We start from the raw sequence: 11,731 nt of genomic DNA on the forward strand, positions 1-11,731 counted from the left end.
GTGGGAGAGAGAAGTGGCACTGAAGCGGGCAATAGCTACTGGCTCAAATGCTTCCAATATCTCCAAAGCATCTGTGCTGCCTGCCACCTTACTGCAGCAGCGAGTCTCCTCTTGTCCTGGTATGCAGCTTCCAGCCCTTCTGCAAGTACAGCGCTCGCATGGCCTCCTGCTATGTTCATGCCATCCCTACAGCCCTCCTGAGAGGTTCTGCATGGTGCCCATCTCTCTGCAGCATGGCATGCAGAGTTTCATCCTCCCATGCAGACCGGGCCTAGTGTCCCCTCTCCCGTCAGCACTCAGTTTGCTGGATCTTCTCTTTTTGGTTCTCTTCCATCTCCTTCTTCGGCACAGTGACTGCAACCATCCCTTCCAGCGCTGGGAAGACAGGAGGCCGTGCCTGAAAGGAAAGAAAGGGGCAATATCAGCCATGGAAGCAAGACTGAATGGCACAAGTCTGGGCTCCTCCCTGCCCTGGAAGACAAGGTCCTACTGCTTGCAACCACAAGGCTCCCGTTCCCACCTAGAGCTAGGGAAGAGCCAGGGTCCCACTCTCTTGAGACACACGGTTTCTTCTGGGGAAGGTCGGCTCAACACCATCCTCTGTGGTGTCACGGCCATAAGGAATAAGAAAGACAGGACTTGCTTAAGTGAGAGCAAAGAATGATCTGGGCAATGGCCAGGTCATTGTCAGGTTCAACGGCATGCCAGATTTTACAACACCTGTTCAGACAGAATAATTAAAGGCCTGAAGGTTCAGGCAAAATGAGATAAGAACAAATTAAAAAGACCGAACCACTTTCACAGATTGCTTTAACAAGTGACTTTCTAGACAGTGGAAAAGAGGTAGATCTCAGGGCTCCTGATAACAGCAAGGTATACGGTGACACACAGGCAATCAATACAACTGGAAAGATGAGATTAGTAGAAGAATGGCGTGGTAGGTGTGATCTCAGCTAGGAGGAAGGGACTGGGATTTTGCTGACAGGTTTCTGCCGGGCTGTAGAGAAATGATAAGCGCAAGTCTTCAAAGATCAGTTGTGGGACCAATCATTAATGGCACAGGGAGTGTGAAAGTGCTAATGGGATATGCAGCTGATAAAAATGAGGAGCCTCATTTGGAAGAAAAGAGGATGAAAATGTCACCTGAGACCCAGATATTTTAGGAGAAGGGAGGGGTAAAACTGAACGACAGCGTGAATGAAAGGCACCAGTACTAACCACACGTTGGCAGGCTCAGGGGGTCAGAACAGGAACTCCTAATGTGGGGGCAATGGACCGGTGAGCAGCCAGTGTTCAACCAACGCAAGAAGAGCAAATGTAATCTCAGAGAGTGCCAGCAGAGAGAGGGAGAGAACAAGAGAAGAGCTAGTGTCTTTGCTGGAGGCACCTCATCTCCACTCTCACAAAGGATAAGCCCACCGGGGAGACCGTGCAGAGAAGGGCAGGACAACCATCGGTGGGTGGAGGACCTCTGCTGCGACAGAGGAGCTTTGCTTGCTTGGCAAAGCAAGGCTGTGAGGAAATGTTTCGAGGCAACAGTTAAGTATCCTGGCTGGATTAGAGCTGTTTAAACTAGCAGAGCTGGACGCCCGGGTATCCTGTTTCCTGCTAGTTGAGGGTTTACAGTTACCCTGTAAAGGGTTATTTGTCTGACATTTTAGGCCAGAAAGTGTGGTTCTGATCATTCTGTCCTCGACTTGCACAGTCTAGAGTCACCCAGAAACTGTAGATCTCTGCCTTAGATTATCTTTCACCATCAGTGCTGATGAGGAGCTGATGACAAAGAACTAGTCATGAGTCTCTCTAGCGCTACCCACAGTGTTTTTTTTTAAAAAAGGTCCATCTTGCCTGTCCAGCCACCAGGGTTTGCTAAGAATTTGCATCGGTGCTGTCGCATCCTTCGTCTTCAGCTCAAGGCAGGTTGCAGGCACCCAGCTTTTTCCCCAGGGCAAGTTCTCCCAACCTGAGATCACTCTGAGCCCTGGCCCCTTCTGCGCTAGAAGGGGGTTTTCACTGTGGCCCCTTTCCAAGAAGCTGAGTGGAAGGCTACTCACAAAAGAAGTCCCTTGTCAGCAAAGAGAAACCCTGAAGGAAGAATTTGCCACGCAATTAATTTGCGGAGAAACGGTATGAAAACTGCCGAGAAATGGTCTGACTTGTTTGCACAGGTTTGTTTTTTTTTTTTTCAATGGGGAGGGGTCAGTCCTGGGCTGCTCTTTGGGATGATAAAGGCAAGGCAGAGTTTTCAGAAGACGAGATACTGGAACGAGCTGAGCAAATGAAGGGCAGTAAGTGGCCAGAAGCAGACAGCCGAGGTGTGAGGGCTGAGCCAGCAGCAGCAGACCTGCATGGAGATTGGCGTCTGGGGACCAGCAGGCATTGATATGGAACAGGAGACTGGTTACATCAGAGAATCCAGATAAGGGATGAGGGAGAGGACACCTACAACAGCCTGGAAATTAACCCTCCTCTATTACAGCGTGGCTTGATCTCTGCGAGAATAAACAAGAAGCTTTTCAAGGCTGGGATGTGATCGTCTGGTAGGTGGTTTTACCCTTCCTCTGAAGTATCTGACCTACCTCCCCCCAGACGAATGCCAGGGTTAGCCAGACCTGTCAATGCCCAGGATGGAGCTTTCACTACGTGTCCCTGACACCCTCATCAGGCTGCCCGAGCCCCGTTCTTCCTCTGGCTGCAGTGTCCCTGAGACATTCTGCTGCTGTCTCTAGCGTACCCAGGGGAAGGTCAAATAAGGGATGTTGTACAGGAAAGCTAACAGAAACAGAGTGATGGACACTTACCCTTTTTTGTAGGGCCAGAGCCAGAACACAGACCGTAAGCAGGAGGAAGAGGGTGACCGTGAGGCCAAAAGTAACCTGCCCGCTGAAGATGGTGGGAGGGTTGGAGACTTGGGCACCTGTGAGGAGGAACTACAGTTAGGAAGGAGGGGAAGGTTGATTTTACGTTGGGGGGCAAGGCTGGGACTGCACAAAGAGAGGCAAACTGGAAAAGGGTGCGGGAAGGAGAAACAGGAGGAACTGGTGAGAGCTAAGACAGGATGACAACACGATGGGATCAAAGGGGAAAAGGAAGGGGTGAGGCTGAGAGAGGAAAGGGCACCAGGAGATTGAACAGGGTGAGAAGAAGGGATCGGTTACAGATCCATGGGGAGGAGTACCTGTGATCTGCAGCTCGTACTGCACTGCTGCCAGTCTGCCTTCTGGGCCATATACACTGCATTCCCATGTGCCCATATCCTTTTGTGACACTCGGGTTATTTCCAAGATACGACCCGTCTGGGACCTGTGCTCCTCCAGGTGACGGGAGATGGCCACAGCCCCCTTGCTGTTAGTGGGGGCTGAGTCGAGGTGCTTCCATTGGAAACGTTCATGTCCCCGGCGGTGCGTGAGGCTGCAGATGAGCAGCAAGCGAGACCCCTCAGAAACCGGTCCTTGGATGCTCGGGGTGACTGCAGCAAAGGAAAAAACCATTCTCAGGAAAGACTGACTGCAGGCAGGTCTCCACTTCTCTTCCCCATCCCTCCTTCTTCTAATACACCCCTCCATTATTAGTTCCTCTAATTTGTTTTCTTTGTTTTCCTCGGTCTTAAGAAGAATAATCAAGTTACCCGAGAAACCCCCTGCTTTCAGCAGAGTCCAGTGCAGTGCAATGCCCTGAATTGCACCTTTTTTCCTACTCTGGGGTGAGAACTTATGAGCAAGAGCAACCCGTGCTCACTGCACTTGATGTGTGGGGAGGCTTATCTGGAAGCAGTGGGGGACCCCAGACAGGGTGCTGCATCTCCCTGTCTCTCCTCTCACCTGTAACCACTGCCAAGGTCACGTCCCTGCTGATTGTCTTTCTGCCAACAGAGACAGCGCAGTGGTACTGCCCTGCATCACCTGGCCCCACTGCAGGGAGATGAAGGGGGAAGCTTCTGCTGCTCGAATTCTGAGAGATACCCCGGTCCTGCAAGTGTCCTCCTGCAAGGTGGCTCCAGTGGGCTGTCACCACATTGATCCCAAAGGTATTGGGAGGGTAGTTCAAGGTGCACGGCAGATCAGCTGCAGACCCAGCTGTAGCATAGACTACCGGGTCAGCTGGGCCATCAAAACCTGAGCCAAAGAGAGAGGACAATGTGGGTTGGTGGTTGGAAAGAGCTCCACCGGGAGCTGACTGGCCTGGGAAGTGAGGACAGGGTGGGAGCTGGGAAGCTGGAGACACTGGGGTTGGTCGGTCACATCAAAGGGAGTGACTTGGGGATGCTGGAGCAGCAATGCAGAGGCGAAGCTCACCTAGAATTTTCAGGTTGTACATGGCAGAAATGATCTCGTTATCGGAGTATCTGAGCTGGCAGCGCCAGGAGCCCGCATCACTCATGGCTGGCCGGAGGATGGAGAGAGCCCCATGTGAAGAGCAGAAGGTGGTGGACCCGGAGGTGGGGACTGGCCGCCCGTTGTGGAACCAGCACGTCTCCACAAGGCTGGCCCGGTGGCTGGAGTTGCAGCTCAACAAGAGTGGCTCGTTTTCTACCACCGGGCTGGGTGGACTGATGGTTACTGCCAGAAAAAGAAAGGGAGGGGAGGGAGGGGAAGCTGTGATCACGGGGGCACTACCAAACCATCCCTTTGTGCCCCTCCTGACCTAGCTTTGTCCCTTGGGCAGCCATATCTCCGGAGCAGACAACATTCCCACCCCATCCCACCCTTACAGCCTCCCCGGACCTAAAATCAACGTTCTCCAGGGTGTCCATCTTCTCCTACCTGTGACTACCCCCAGCTCCACCTGGCAGCTCCGGACCTGCGTGTCATATGCCACTCGTGCCTCATAGAGCCCAGCGTCCTCGCTGCGGACGGGGTTGATGTGCAGGGAGAAGTTGCCATGGCGTAAGGCAGAGTCCTGGACCGACACCCGGGGTCTCATGGGCAGCGCTGTCTTCCGGAGGCCGGAGTAGCCCACCTCCAGCACCACGTGTGGCTCCTGGTGGGCACTGGGGAGAGGAGCAAGTGAGCAGCTGGTGCCAGAGGTGAAGGCGAGATCAAGAGTAGGGGGGCAAGAAGGTTGGGGAAGGAGAAAGGGGGGGCTCAAAGTGTCTCCCACCCTCCCCAGTCCCCTCAAGGACACAGGTCTGTCTCGGCCCTGGCGTACCTTCCCCCGAGCCGCTTCCACAGCACGGATGTCTTGTCAGGCAGCTGCTTCCAGCTCTTCCGCATCTTTCTGGGGTTCAGGTGGCAAGGCAGGACGGCCGAACTCCCCGCTCTGGCCCACACTTTCTGCCCCCTTCTTTCCCCCTCCACTAGCCCTAGAAGTGCGTGGCCAGCTGTAAGGAGACAGAGAGCTGAGCAAAGGGTGGGAGTCACTGAGCAGAAGGCACTACCTGACCATCTCTGGAGGGGTTAGAAAGGTACAAATTCTCCCTTCCAGACCTACCAGGGATGAAGTAACACCCCGACTCAGCTTACTGAGCTACTCTGCCCTCCCTGGTACCTTCAGCCCCTCTTACCATCGAAAGCCAGCAGAGTAGAGGTGAGGAAGAGCACCAGGGACACCAGCCTCATGGTGGCATCCAGGAGAGGCGGGGGGCCGCGTCTTCCCACTCAGGTCTGTGCTCGATCAGGTCAGAAGCTTGAAGAGGTCAGCAAAAATGAGGCATGGGCGAGGAAGATCTTAAAAGTGGGTGGATGAACCAAGGGTGGAGGAGGGGGTGTCAGCTGGACGTGCTTGCTTGTCGTGCTGTCTCTCTCTCTCTCTGATCAAAGTATTTCCCTAGGTGCCCTTATATTGCAGGTGGGCAGTTAGTTTCCTCATATCACTAAGAAGGTGCGTCACGACCAAGAAACCCGTGTAAGTCTGAGGCACGTGAAGGCAGAGCTGAAGCCAGTGAGAGAGGGGAGGGAGGGACCGGAGACACTGCTCTAAGCAACTTTTAGTGGAAATTCTTCGGGTCGCTGTTGTTTTTCTCACAAGTTTCGCTTCTATATAGACAATGGAAAAAGTGTAGAAGACACTTCCCAGCAAGTGCCCTTCATGTTTTTCTTTCATCTCTTACCTTTTTTGGTTTCATCTTTCCGCCTCTTACAGTTTGTCTGTAATTGTTACAGGGTTTTTGAGAACATGTTGGTCTCTTTCCTACTGTTCTTTTTTGTTGTTGTTTTTGTTTTTCTGTTTTTTTGTTGTTTTGTTTGGGTTTTTTTTTTGGTCTTCTTTAATCCTTCAAATGTGCTGAGTTTTTGGCTTCTTGGCTGCCAGTTCACAGGGCAGGAAAGGGTTTATGGTGACCTCCAACCAGGGCACATGTAACCCATCAATCCGTAACCCAGGGGCAGTGTGGGACAAAGCTGAGGTGGTCTGAGGAGACAGAGAGGAGCATCCAGGAGAAGCAACCAGCCCTGGGAAGAGGGGCTGCACGCTGTGGCACTGCGAGGGGTGTGAGGAAGGGACCCTCCTCCTCCACCAGGGCTGGGGAAAACCCACCTGAGCTCGTGCACTGAGGTGGGCTCATCATAGCTCCCGTGTAGCTGCTGAGATTTTCATTGTGCAATACATTTCCATCCTGGGGCCCCTTTTACCTCAGAGAACCCCCACTGTTGTGGCTCACACTTTCCAGCAACCCACTGGCTCTGACTCTTTCGGACTTAATCAGCCCTTGGTGATGGGTCTCAGACACCTGAGCCCCTCCATGGCTTGTCCCCTGAAGGCTGGGCTGGGGCTTTTCCTGGGGATGAGGGGAGGGAGGTGACTCAGAGCGGCCACTCCTTCACTGTGGAAGGATCCTTGCTCACTCTCTAGTTTTCCTCTGCTGGGTGGTTGAAGGTGGAGGATAAAAGAGAGCAAGTGGTACGCCTCACTTCAGCAGCTCCCTGTTGTGGTGATGGCTCTCATCTCTTTCATCACATGCGGCTCTTCAGCCTCCTGAGGAGTGGGACTGGTGTACAGGAACCCAGTGCAACCTTGTGCGCCTCGGTGTCCCTGGGGGGGACTGCTTTATAGTGGTCCTTCATGTCCTCTGTGTTACACAGCCCATGGGATCGCATGAGAGAGGAAGAGAGAAGATGGGGGAGAACTTGTCACCGTTGGCGGGAGGTGTTTTTTTCCTACTGTTGAAGAAAAACAGTTTGTGGTGCCCAGTCCAAGCAGAAAGCATCAACCTCTCTCTTTCCCCTGAATCAGCAGTGCGAGAATGGTGTGAGTGTGTGGGTGAACACGAGAGAGAGAAGGAAGATGGAACCATGGTGGGGGAGACACTTAGAGCTCTGCAACCCGGTGCCACCCGTTCCCCTTACCCTGGCTTCGCCAGGAGGACACACCAAGCTCACTGCTCTCCTCCTCCACCCCAAACCACTCTCCACTCTCAGCCTCAGCGCCCTGGCACTATTCCCCTCTAGTCCCCCAAACCACCCATAACTGAGTCCATGCTCTAGGAAACGTTGCTTTCTTCTGAGAATGGGCAGAGGAGAGAGAGACGTTCCCATCCTGCTGCCGCTTCCTGAGACGTGGTCCGGAGGGACCGATGGAGAGCCCAGGAAAGTGGCAGGAGCTGTCTGGCACCGGGGGGTGTTTGGGGCCAAAGGGTTAGTTATCGTGCTGAGTGAGCACGTTGTGAAATGAAGGTTTTGGAGGCACTGTTTTACTCAGCACTGGGCTATCTTTAGCAAAGCCACCTGTGACGTTTCTCTCTAACGACCCATTTTAAATGCTGACTCCCTCGAATGTCATTTTCGTCATCTCCCAGAACAGGACCCCGCCACAGAAATAACAGTGACCGGAGCGAGGTCAGCACGGGGGACACCTTCTCAGAACTGCTTATGTGAGTCCCCTGGGCAGAGGGGCTGAGGGGCACGTCTGGGACTCAGGCAGAGCCACGGGGACCGAGGGGCAGGCTGCCACAGGAGCAGCCCAGGACCAGGTATAGAAGAAGCCCAGCTCACAAAATACTCCTTTGTCCATGTCAGGCTTTAACGAGCTTCAGCCAGGTTCCAGCTTACCCTCAGCAGTCACCTTGCGCACAACCTTAACATGTTGCTTTTCTTGTCTCTCTTGGCATGTCTTAACGGGTGCGAACTACACTTACCAAGAAAAATAGGAATAGAAAACACTATTCTGCAGCGTCATTGAGTTGGTCTTGCTGAAGGAAATTTCTGTTGCGTTTCCAGATTTCTGTGATACCATGTTTTTCTCTGAGTGATTCCACTTTCATGTTCTGGTCCTTGCAAACGTCAAGTCGGTAGCTAATTGTCATCTTCTGCTTCGTGCTTACTTTTTGAGGTGCCCTATAATTTATCTGCAGACCTTTGACTGACCTGAGAAATCGCGCCGTGACTGGAAGGCTGGGTTATCAGCTGGGCAGCTTGAGATCGGGCTGGCCTGGGTGTTCCTGAGATAGGGTGCTCACCAAAAGGACCTCCTTTAAAACCTCCTGATTGCTGTTTGCCCAGAGCTAAAGCAAACATAACCAGCAAAAAAGAAGTTAGTTACTAATAAGCGTAACTAATAACTTTGTGGCAAGGGACTTGTAGACAGAAAGCAGCCACGCCTGGGGAGGCAGAAGGAAAGGTCTGGCAGGGGATGTAGCTGCTGGGCAGGTTGGTATTCGACAGGCACCTGGACAGGTAATGGGGTTTCAGGGCTGAGACTGGGATTAACTGAGACTCCTGGCACTGACTGGGAAGCTCAGGGAGCTAAAAGAGAGTTAAACTCAGCTCCAAGGGGTAAGTGATGGAGCTGCCCTTCTCTGGGTACTTGGGACAGACACAGTGGTTCCCGAGTCAACACCTTGTGCCTGTGGAGGGGCCAAGCAGCAGAACCATGAAGCAGAAAGAGCTGGTGGTCACAGCTTAGCAGGCTTCGTGTGAGATGCACACTGTGGAAATGCGTTGAAATAGGCATTTCCTCATTCCCTGAGGTAGAGGGAAGCAAACTAGTCTTCCCCCACAAAGGGTCATGATGATTTCTACCAAGGCACTGTCCCTGAGATCTGTATGAAATTACTCAGCTTCTCTAAGTCCAGGGTGGGTACCAAATGTTATTCCTCGCTCGTGGGAGGAAGTGGTTGCTCCAGCCTTCTGTCCCTCTGCAATGCCTGGAAGCAGCATGTTGTCTCCCCAGGGCTGGGGTACCCTGCGCATCAGAGAGTGGTCTTGGAGGAGGGATCTGTTTAGCTGAGGTGACAGGTCCCAAAAAGGGCTGAGGAGAAGAGGATTTAAAAAAGAGAAAGTTCACATCTCCCAGTAGGTCTTGGCAAAGCCAAAATGTGCCTCTGTACAAGTGTTAAGAGTGGCTGGCTGCCTGACATTTATTGGGAGGCTCTTTACTTTTGAAAAGGTCCTTTTTAGTGGATTTGCTGAATGGGCAGTGCCTGGGTCACCACAGGTCTCTGATGTGGGGCTGAGGAGAATCTGGCGGTGGCCTGCTTCCCAGAGTCCCAGGGGAACACCTTTAGCAAAGCATAGCTTTGTGGAGTCTTTGGACAAATCTGCAGCCTCTTTCTTTACAATGCTAAAAGGTGAGCGACCTTTGTGCGACAATCCTCAGCAGCTGAATATCCCAGAGAAGCCTGAATCAGAAAGTCAGGGACAACACTGGAGGGTACTGAGTGAAGCTGTGGGCTGCATTTCTGCTAAAAAAATAAAAACAACCCACGGTGATTTAATCACTGAAGAGAATCTGCAGCATTCATGGGCAAATTTGGCAGTGAGCATCTTGTATCTGGCCAGCATTTGCTGCAGAGTGCAGGGTGTAACTGTACTCTTCCATAAAGCTCCTCCGAGATCCTTCCTGTGGAAGAGAGGGGATGCTTCAGGATCTTCTTTGGACATCCACAACTACCTGTGGAGACGGTGATGGATGTCGGCACCTTGGCCAATATCTCATTAAGCAGGGTCTTTGATGCTGCAGGTTGTCTTTGATGCCGCAGCCTCTGTGTTTCACAACAGAGAGGGCGAGGTGGATCAACTACAAAAAGCTGTGCAGCAAACTGGATTACGATTTGACTCACTGCAGAGTTCACGCCACGCTTTTAATTCAATGGAAAAACTATGTGATAGCCTCCCAAACGTCCCAGGGCTGCAGTGAGTCTTCTCAAGAGCAAAGAGGTACCCAGGTCCTCAGCCCAGGGGTGGGAGAAGCATGCTGGCTGCGAGGAAAAAGCTCTCAGTTAAAGTGGCCTGAAACCAGGGTGAAGGAGTCAGGCACTGACCCGACGTGCCACGCATCGCTGAGCGACTGGAGCAGTAGCAGAATGGTCCTACAAGATTCCCCTGACTCAGATATGGGATGAAAGGGGCTGAGGAGTGCTCTGATCGGAGCTGAACCTTGATCTGAGAGTGGGACTCCCAAAATATGGTCTGTTCTCCCAGGGGTAGTGAGAGAGAGAGAAGGTCTCACCACCTGCAGGGTCCCTGGGCCCCGGGGGGGTGGAAGCTCCAGTGCCAACAGTGGAGCTGGATGAGAGAAAACTGCTGGACGTCGAGGTAGTCCAGAAAGTGGGTGAAGACTGGAAGAAATGGACAGCAAACAAGACCTCTGAAAGAGCTGTCAGCACCAAGACTGGTGGTTAGAGTGATGCTAGGACAGTCTTGGAGGATGATGCTGGACATGTAGCGAAACCAAGGCACCCAGATTCCCCCAGTGGATTATATGCAAGCCCTTCTTAGTCGTGGCTTCTTTGTTTTGCCAGTCTCTCACTGGTTTTGCATGGAGACTGTATGTCTGTCTTTCCTAAGGCCTGTTTTGGCCTGGGGGATCTCCAGAGCTGATGTGGGTTGTGTCTGGAGGTGTGAGACCTTCCAGCGCCCGATCTGGGGGAAACATCAATGGTCTCACTGGTGCCGAGAGAGAGGTAGGCTGATCCAGATACACCAGGCTCAGATCCCCATTGCTGCTGTTACTCTCAACTGACAATACAGCAAATATCCCCTCAAAAACCGCCACAGAAGGATGTGCCTCCTGTTCATGGGGCTCGAATCCTCTCTGTGTCTTATTCTTGGCAGCAGTGTGGGTCTTGCTGACACGGCAGCGGCACCTTGGACACATTTCAGATGCTGGGGGCTGAGCACTGCACAGGGCACAAAGGGGTCTGGCTCTAGGCTCAGTCCTGAGGAGCTGTGAAGAAGGAGATCTGGTCCATGTGCTGTGTTTTCATGTTGTGTCATGGCAGGAGAACATGAGCCTGTAGCTTATGGCACATCGGAGCTCTGGAGGCTACGGGCAAATACTTATTAATAAAGAATATGTTATTTCCTTCTTGGTGGGAAAGGTAGACGTGAAGGTGAGGGTAACTAAAGAAGCATGTGATGCTGTGAGAAGAATACAATCCCTGGGAAGGTTCATGTGGATGATGGCATGGCAAGAAATGGGACAGCAGTCCTCCAGAATACACCTGAGGAGAATAAAGTCTCTGATTTGGTGATCCTCAACCACTTTGCTTTGAAGGAAAATTGCTAGGGAGGGAAATGGCGCATTTCTAAACTGAAAGGGCTCATCACAAATAAAAAGGGATTTATTTCTTTATAGTTTACTTTTCAGCTGGATCAATTCTCTGGTGCCCATCAGTGTTGACAAAAGAGAGGCAGCAGGAGAGATGGAAGGGAAGATGGAAGGGAAGATGGGATTGCCCCTTTCTGCAACACTACGCATTTGTGCTGGATTAATGTGATTGTACGACAGACTGAAATTCAGAGTGTGGTGGCAGCTGAGCTGTTTTTTCAATTTCTTCTCCATTTGGCACTTCACG

General features: G+C 52.2%; 1 protein-coding gene across 1 annotated transcript; it reads right to left on the reverse strand.

The window, feature by feature from the left end:
- Positions 1–279: 279 nt before the first annotated feature.
- Positions 280–5,634, reverse strand: LAG3 (lymphocyte-activation gene 3). The gene is made up of 8 exons (XM_014957132.1): positions 5,504–5,634; positions 5,149–5,320; positions 4,764–4,990; positions 4,296–4,559; positions 3,822–4,115; positions 3,179–3,469; positions 2,802–2,917; positions 280–397 (listed from the first exon to the last, which is right to left on the reverse strand). The coding sequence occupies exons 1-8, from the start codon at positions 5,556–5,558 to the stop codon at positions 290–292; spliced, it is 1,527 nt and encodes a 508-aa protein (XP_014812618.1). The 5' UTR covers positions 5,559–5,634; the 3' UTR covers positions 280–289.
- Positions 5,635–11,731: the final 6,097 nt, after the last annotated feature.

This window comes from Calidris pugnax, unplaced genomic scaffold, assembly GCF_001431845.1.
Source record: "Calidris pugnax isolate Ruff unplaced genomic scaffold, ASM143184v1 scaffold225, whole genome shotgun sequence".
In the NCBI taxonomy this organism is placed as follows: domain Eukaryota; kingdom Metazoa; phylum Chordata; class Aves; order Charadriiformes; family Scolopacidae; genus Calidris; species Calidris pugnax.

What these genes read in the sequence shown, in the direction of transcription:
- LAG3 (XM_014957132.1), bottom strand. Translation starts at nt 5,558, where the DNA reads ATGAGGCTGGTGTCCCTGGTGCTCTTCCTCACCTCTACTCTGCTGGCT. An exon ending in TGGAAGCGGCTCGGGGGAAG is followed by an intron (nt 4,991 to 5,148) that starts GTACGCCAGGGC and finishes TCCTCTCCCCAG; the next exon opens with TGCCCACCAGGAGCCACACG. An exon ending in GTACAACCTGAAAATTCTAG is followed by an intron (nt 4,116 to 4,295) that starts GTGAGCTTCGCC and finishes TCTTTGGCTCAG; the next exon opens with GTTTTGATGGCCCAGCTGAC.